Source organism: Adiantum capillus-veneris, chromosome 23 (genome assembly GCF_014529385.1).
Source record: "Adiantum capillus-veneris isolate H3 chromosome 23, ASM1452938v2, whole genome shotgun sequence".
NCBI classification, from domain to species: Eukaryota; Viridiplantae; Streptophyta; class Polypodiopsida; order Polypodiales; family Pteridaceae; genus Adiantum; species Adiantum capillus-veneris.
Window position 1 is genome coordinate 79,662,038 of NC_140953.1, and position 8,777 is coordinate 79,670,814.

At 43.8% G+C, this 8,777-nt stretch overlaps 1 protein-coding gene across 1 annotated transcript; it reads left to right on the plus strand.

The window, feature by feature from the left end:
• The first annotated feature begins 7,350 nt into the window (after positions 1-7,350).
• LOC147428045 (uncharacterized) lies at positions 7,351-7,973 on the plus strand. Its single transcript, XM_086496990.1, has one exon. It carries the CDS (start codon positions 7,464-7,466, stop codon positions 7,956-7,958), a length of 495 nt encoding a protein of 164 aa, XP_086353116.1. The 5' UTR covers positions 7,351-7,463; the 3' UTR covers positions 7,959-7,973.
• The last annotated feature ends 804 nt before the right edge of the window (positions 7,974-8,777 follow it).

The window sequence follows — 8,777 nt, forward strand, 5'->3', positions numbered from 1 at the left end:
CAAAATGAGCAAAAACACACCTGCAGTTGTTCCTCCTCTCTTCTCCACGTTTTTTCTGGTCTTTTCTCATTTTTTTTAGTTCCCACACTTAGCTTTATCACTTGGGCACCCTTGGCCTTTTAGTTGACCTCAAACGGACCCCGAACAGGCCAAAAACTGACTCCGCAGTGCATAGTTGTCACTTTTTTGCATCCATCTGCACACCTGGCACTCAACTTTTTCCAATAATGCATCCCTCCACCACGTGAAGTGGCCCCAAATTATGGTCCTCATGATGACCTTTCTGCATAATTATCACAAGAAAACACCCACGTTGTGTCCGTACTTCTCCACGTGAAAGTATTGACCCCATTCGCCCTCCTGACGCCACTAGATGCCATCTGACGCACCTACTTACCTCATGTCGTCGGCTTGCGGATAGCTTCCTCGATAAGTTTTACGCGCTACCAACTCCTCATTATTGTAGAGAAAACACACTGGTACTGGTAATAGTGAAAATCGATGCACTATGTACATGCTGTCCTACCTGTATGCACGTGGGCCCCATGTAACCATCTGGCTATGGAAAATAGGCAATCCTTTATTTGATTCACCATGCATGTGTATGTACATATGTGCAATCCCTTGCTCCAAAAAACTCCTGATATAATTTGCCCATCCCCTAGCCTGCTAGATCATTCATGATCAGCAGCAGCAAAAAGCAATATGAGACTCGCAGCGTCACAAGTCTCCTCATCCTTCACCAACACTGCTTGATCCACAGACATCTCATCTTGCTCCACCATCATTAACTTGGCATGATACAATTTAAGATGCAATCCATTTACCCTTGACTTATGTAGAACCCCATCCACGTTAGCCAACTGATATGTACCATTCGAAAAACACTCCACTACCTTGAAAGGGCCTTTCCACGTTATTTGAAACTTCTTTTGGAAGGTGTTGTGTATCTTACTGTTGTAGTGCAAAACCAAGTCATTCTTCTTGATACCCTTACTTTTGACCTTTTCATTTATCTTTGCCAAAGCCTTATCCTGCATCTGTCCATAATGCTCCAATGCGCTCATCCTATCCAACTGAACCTCTTGTAACTGCAAGAGCCTCTCTTTGAATGCATCACTAGGTGGCCCAAGCAACTTCTCTAACATCTTGACAGGAGGCAAATCTACTTCCACAGGCAATAGTGCTTCCTTTCCATACACCAAATGAAATGGCGTAAACCCTGTACCTGTCTTAACCGAAGTACGGTAAGCCCATAATGCACTAGGCAATTCCAAATCCCAATTCTTTCCTTGGTGCTCTGTCACTTTCGAAAGAATCTGTACCAACTCACCATTGAATCTTTCATTTAAGCCACTACATTGGGGATAATATGGAGTGGTATGCTGGTGCCTAATCTTCATCTTCGCGCATAAAAAGTATAGCGGTTTAGCTCTAAATCCTGGCCCCTTATCCGAAAGTAGCTCCAATGGCACCCCAAACTTGCAACATATTTCATCGTACACAAATTTTGCCACATCCTTTGCAGTGATCTGTTTTACTGCTATAGCCTCTACCCATCTAGAGAGATAGTCCACTGCAGTCAAAATATAGCTTTTGCCCCTGCTTGTGATAGGTAATGGGCCTATTGCATCAATCCCCCACTTTTCAAACACATCAAACACCATAATGGTTTTTCGTAGCTCTGGCTTCAACACTCTCTTCCCAAATGCTTGACACCTATTGCAAGACCTACAACAATGGTGAACATCCTTGTGCAAACTGGGCCATACATAGCCCTCTTGCAAGATCTTATGCAAGGTGATCTTTAGAGAAAAATGGCCGCCACATGCGCCTTCATGATTCTCTTCCAACACTCTGTAAAACTCCTCCCTCCAAGGTACACGTCTCAACACGATATCAGTCCCTTTCATGTACAAGACATCACCAATCAATTTGTACATGTATGCTCTACGTACAAAACCATACTTCTTAGACTTCTGAATCTCCTTCGGGATGATTCCTGTTAGCAAAAACTCCTCTTCTTGAGCCAAACTTTCCCGGCCATGATAAAGAGGTAAATTGGTCCTCAACACAAATAGCTCCCCAATCATGCTTTGAGCTGCTTCATGTGCCTCTCCATTTAGAGCATGTTCAATGTGTCTGATGCTCCATGCCTCAAACTTTTTTAACAGGCCTTTAATTCTGAAGCACATTTCCTTCAATGAGGTGTTCTTGCTCTTCCACACACCCAGCACTTGCTTCACAACTAACAAGGCATCACCTTTTATGCTCAACCTTCTAACCCCATGCTTCAAACAAATGTGTAATCCAGCTTCCAATGTAGTATATTCAGCCTCATTGTTACTATGAGCATTCAATTTGAACCCTCTCTTGCATACTAGCTTCCCCTCTGGATCATAAAGTGCTATACCCCCTGAAGCTACATCATGGCTCTTTTTGTATGAGCCATCAAAGAACAAAACATGTGCATTGTTGATCTGTGGCACTTCTTCAACTACCTTTCTCACCACCTCTTCCTTAACAATAAGGGGATTCTCCTTGTAGGTCAACAAATCAGCTAGGGTAGCCCTTGTACTGTCTTCCACTAGAAAAGAGAACTCAAACTCTTGCATCTCAATTACCCATTTCCTCACCACATTTGACATGTTAGGGCCATTAATTAACTGTGGCAAAAAGGCATAACTCGTCAAGAAAACAAAAGGTCGTGGTAGCAAGTAATGACAAAATCTTCGACAAACAAATATTACACTGGCCATCACTAGCTCTACTTCTGAGAACTTTCTCTCCGCTACCAACTTCACTCGGCTTGCACAATACATTGGCCTCATATAATGGCTGCCCTTCCCCTTTTGCAATAGCATGGCTCCAACGGCATCATCCCCTACTGATGGATTTACATAAAACACTTTCTCCCAATCAGGAGCCTGCATGGCTGACAACCCCCCTAACACCTCTTTCACCTCTTGAAACACTTCTTCACACTTGTCATCCCATTGCAATGGATCATGCTTTGCCACTTGTTGTAATGGATAGAGAAGTTGCGAAGACAATGGAATAAACCATGCCATGTACTTCACTTTGTGTATAAAGGTTGCCAATTGCTTTGTACTCATAGGTGATGGAAGAAGAAGAATAGACTTAACCTTATCTGGATCAGCCTCAATGCCATTTTCTGACACCATATGGCCCAATAACTTCACCCTTGGCTGTGCTAGATGAAATTTCTTGGGATTTAGTTGTCCTCCACATTCATCATATCGAGCCAATACCATTTGCAGCTTCTCATGGTGCTCAGCCCTACTGCTGTATACACAGAAGTCATCCATAAAAGCTTTAACAAAACTACCAATGAAAGGTTCCAATACCCAATTTGCTCTCTCTTGATAGAAAGATGGTCCATTTGACAACCCAAATGGCAATACCATGTAGCAATAGCAGCCCCATGGCGTAATAAAAGTTGTCTTTGTGCGGTCTTTAACAACAATCTTCAATTGAAAATAGCTTGAAAAACCATCACACACACTGTACCTCTCATAACCTGCCACTGAATCCAAGATCTGATCAATGAATGGAAGAGGATATGGGTTCTTCTTAGTGGCTGCATTTAAGGATTTAAAATCTACACAAATCCTCCACTTCCCATCCTTCTTTGGACTGACTACTACTGGACTCACCCATTTTGTGGTCTCCACAGGGACTATGAACCCTGCCTTCAATAACTTGTCCACCTCTTCTCGCAAGGCTTCCATTTGCTCTTGACCCATACTTCTTAGCCTTTTCCGCATTGGCTTAGCACCTTCTTTCAGCTCTATATGCATCTCTTGGCCCTTGAACCCTCTGATCTCTTCATATGAAGTAATGAACAAATCAGGAAAACTAGCTAGCATGTGCAAATATATCTCCTTCTCCATAGCTGAGAGGTCTCCACTGATCATTTGTGTCATCAATTCCTGCTTCTTTGACAACTCAACCTTGGTTTGCATCAGCCCTTCAATCACTTCATAAGGCCCTTCACTTTCATCTTCAACCTCATTTGCAAATGCAACTAAACCAGACTCCTCGATTTCTTTGTCCATCAAAACAAATGCAACATCAACATCCTCATCACTGTTGGTAGTGCTATCATTGTCCTCATCTGTCACTGTGGAATAGTCTTCATCACTAGACTCGTCTTCATCTTCATAAAGTTCCTCCAATCGTTTCCTCGTGTCCATATTGTATAGCTTCTTGGCACCTATCTTTCCATAGAGGCTAATAGTACCACGTCGCCAATCTTGAACAGCTCCCACTGCACGTAACCATGGTCTACCCAGTATAATAGGATATGCTCCCAACCCCGCTGGCATCACATGAAAATCAACCACTGCCTTTGCATCATATGCTTCCACTTCTAAGCTCTTTACAACACCCAAACATTTTACTTTCTGATGGTTTGCCAATCTGATCCGGAAACCTGACACCCCAGACACTGTAAGACCCATCTTCTCAACGCATGAGTGTGTTATGATGCATATTTGGGCTCCACCATCCACATAACCTTGTCCCAAATTTTTTCTTTTGTGCCACACATCTACTATTGGACAAATGTCTGGTAGCTCGTCCATCGCCAACACCTTCACTGAACCTCTGTCTGGCTCTTTCTCCATTGGCTTAACCATCCTCTTCCACTATCGCTTTAGCTTAGGCACCATCTCTATAAGCTGCCCAAAAGTAACATCGGCTTTCCTGCTTGTCAGATCCTCCTTAAGTCATAGCTTAATTGCCCATCCCCTAGTGGAAAATCTGAAACATGAAACTTGCGACGAGCCCTCCTTTTTCTCTTGGCCTTGAGATCCTCACCTTCATGGCTCTTTCCCTTCTTCTTGCTAGGCCCTGGGGCACTTCTTCCTTCCTTTTCCTCTATGGTCCTCTTCCCAATAGGCATCACTAATGTATCCTCTAGCTTTGATGCCTTCTCCAAGGTGACTACACTTAGCACTTTTGTCTTTCCCTTTTCCTCTTGGGTTAATCCACTGGTTCCTTCATCTCCCAAACACATGCACATCAAATGAGTTTTCATAGTTAATCATTGGAATTACAACAGGTGAAGGACATTCCAATATCTCTCTTAATCTTCTTGGCCCAAACATAAAGACTATGCGCTGTTGGAAAAAAATCGTCCTAGAGACATGAACATTTATTTGGATTCTCTGTGTTAAATGAAAAGGAGTGAACTGAGGTCCATTTTGATCATCCATTAGCGCTCAAGCAGGCGCTAAATGATGCATACCCACAACAACTGCAAGTGACACTACTACTAGTATATCACTGTACACCAGCTACCTGCACCTGTGTGAATCACCTATACCTATATACCTATACCTGTCCCTGTAACCTATAACCTATAACCTGCAACTTGTAATCCCGAATCTCGAAGCTTGAAGCTCGAAGCAGATCCTCCGCGGGGGGCCCAAAAGAATGTGAGCGGGATGGAAACACACAGAACGCCTCTATAACAACCCGACACACACTCTTGGGAAGATACACACACACATTATGGGGCACCACTCGGCTTACACAATCCACCTGGCCGAGACAGGGAACACACCGATGGAGTGAGAGGAGAGACTATCCACTTGCCCACTCCACACAGAGACACACACACACACACATTTCATAAGTTTTTTTAAATGCAAAAATTTTAGGCATTTTGACATAGATTCATAGAATAAGGGGTTTTTATATTCAATTTTTGGAAAAAATCCTAAAATAAGGAGTCGTTTTATCTTTTCAAACATGTTAAAAGGAGTTTTTTTAATATCCCATGAACGCATGTTAGATAGGGAGGTAGTCAATGGTGAACCACCCAAGGGGTGTGTGTGTGTGTGTGTGTGTGTGTGTGTGTGTGTGTGTGTGTGTGTGTGTGTGTGTGTGAGTGAGAGAGAGAGAGATCAGAGAGCAAGAGAGTTTGATGATTGCCGCTAATTGCAGGGAATGGCTAGTTGAGATAGAAGAGCTAAGGGGACCGGGCACTGCGTATGTGCAGCTGGTTGCCGCTTGCAAGCACTGCATAGATATGAAGGGTAGCATAGCCACAAAACAACACACCAACAAGGATTTTAAATGTAGTGGCGAGAGCCAGTTGGACTATCCCAAGCTACAACCGATAGAGCAGATTTGTATGGGGCCCGTGAATGAATTTGGAGGGTTTGCGAAACTAGACGGCCTTACATTAAAATTCTTTTCCAGCAAAGCTACGAGAAGGCGCTCTTTACTTGGGTGGAGGTCGTTTAAAGTGAAAGTAGGCACAAAGAGTGTGAGAACTAGACATTAATTATACCAGGTCAGTAAATGACTTCCCGTGTCTTTTTCCAATTTTTTTAATATTTTGAAGCGTAGAGTACACAATGTTTTACAATTTGCAAGCGTCACATTTGACCATTAACTTTATGCGCTAACCGCATCAAATTCAAAGAAAACCTTTGTGTTGCTTATCATCTAAATTTATGTATCGTTGCTCATGTATCAAAGCAGTGGCCGAGAAAACACAAGTCACAAGTGGCTGGCTAATTGCCATGCCAAACCTAATACAGAGCGATAGATTGCAACAATTTGGTGTGTCGCCTCATTAGTACACTTGCACACACATTATCGAGGCTAGCATGTAAATGGTAAACATCCATAGAAATGTTGCCACTCTTCACACATTGCACACAGCAAACTATTGCATGACATTGTATACGGAGCAAACTATTGCATGACATTGTTCATGGAGCCTGTTATTACATAAAAAGAAATTATCTACTAACATAATATTGCGAAGAGGGAGCCTTTTCCATGTGTCACAATTTGCGACTTGAACACTAAAGTCCAAAACTAAGAAAGCTTCTTTGCACGCAATAAAGAGGGAGAGGGGGGGAGAGAGAGACGCCGTCGAAGGCCGCAGGCTATACTAGTAGCTATTAACAAGCGGCTTTCGCTTTTCCTAGACCATTTGCTTTGAAAAAAGAAAAGCATTATTGAGGCTTGTATGCTAAGTTACTCTCGTCAGAGCGAGGAAGGCAAGGGTTCGAAGAAAACATGTAAATACGAGCATTTACGATTTAAAAACACATTTCAAGTTTTCACCAGCTAATAAATGGGAGAAAACTCTATTTCTTTAACTAACTTCCTTGACCAAACTAACTTTCTTGACCAAACACGGCTCTAGGATTGTGCTCATCGTTAATAGGATTGTATGTCCAACGCTTTCTATATCTGATCTCTCTCTGCTGGGTAAAGAGTATAGAACTTCCATTGACCTGGACAACCCTAAACACACACACACAGAGAGAGAGAGAGAGAGAGAGAGAGAGTAGAACGAGAGAGAGAGACGGGCCATAATTAACAGAACGAAGCGTCAATGCAAATTTGCCAAAAAAGTAGTACATGAGCGAGCTAGCATGATGGAGAACTTTCAGCATGGAGGAATTTAACTACAAATGACAATAAATGAAAAGAACAGCATGATGAGGCAGGTCGGTGCAGGCGATGGTGATCAGACGCAGCTTCCGTTACTGCCAAAGATGATGCGGGCGATATTGATGCTGAGGCCAGGGCAGGTGGTGAGCGAGAGGTTGGGCAAGGTAAGCTTCACACATAGGCAGATTGCGTTGGGGCCCAATCCCACGCCCAGGAGGTTAGCGGTGGAGAGAGCGTTGCAGCAGACGGGGGTAAGCACTGGGGCGAGGGCGGGGAAGAGAGTCAGAGCCTGGCAGGCCGGCACCAGGTTCAGCAGGGGCGTGCACTGTAGTGCCGGAGGAGGAGGCTGCGCTGCGGCACCACTCAGTCCGGCCATTGCCACCATAAGCACCAGAAACACTGGGACCATGCGCTTGCCGGAAGCCATCTCTCTCTCTCTCTCTCTCTCTCTCTCTCTCTCTCCCACCCAGGATACTATCTGTTTTCCCGCACAGAAGTACCCATTGCTGCGGTAGCCATCAATTTATATAGCCACGGACCCCGGTATCAGTGCAAGTTGATGTGAAGACGACGGACGACTCTGTGGGCCCTCGCCGCCAGTGGCCACATGCCGTTCAAGTCGCGACTGACTCCGGCACAGAAGAGAGAGAGAGAGAGAGAGAGAAGATAGATAGCTCTGATAGTCTGACTCTCTGAGACTCCGCCGCGTCTCAAGTTGCCCCACTTGTGCTGGATCAGTGTTCTGTCTTCTTCTTCTCTGGACACTCATAAATTCAGTATCCTGCAGGTCGCCATTTCTAATTATAATTCTATTAATTACATTTCTCATTTTCAACATCTACACCCTATCTAGCGCTTAGATTAACACACTACCCTTTGAAAGTTCAACTGTTCAAGTGGCCGACAGGGTGATATTTTTTAAACCCTTCTCTGGGGCAGGCCCTGTGACCTGTCTAATGCAGCAGTCGTTTGGCTTCCGCATCTTCATTCTCATGAGTCATCCCTCCTCCATATTGCGTGAAACAGTTAGAATGCACTAACCTTTCCACCTTGTCGTAAATCATGCTTGGAGTAAATTAGGGTACTTCTCTTATGAGGTAAAAATCCCAAACCTAAATTAGTAAATTCTCTCCAAAAATCTATTTTCTGTCCATGTATGAGCAATTGTTTGCAATGAATGCATGAATCCTTAGTTTTAGCATGTACAAAAACACATTGCATCTATTTGACGCATGCATTGCGATGCATGCACATTGACCCACAACAATCCTCGAGGACCGAGGTGTCCACAATAGCACTTGCTTAAGGCGTTCTTGTTGCACACACTAAGGTAG

What these genes read in the sequence shown, in the direction of transcription:
- LOC147428045 (XM_086496990.1), top strand. Translation starts at nt 7,464, where the DNA reads ATGACAATAAATGAAAAGAACAGCATGATGAGGCAGGTCGGTGCAGGC.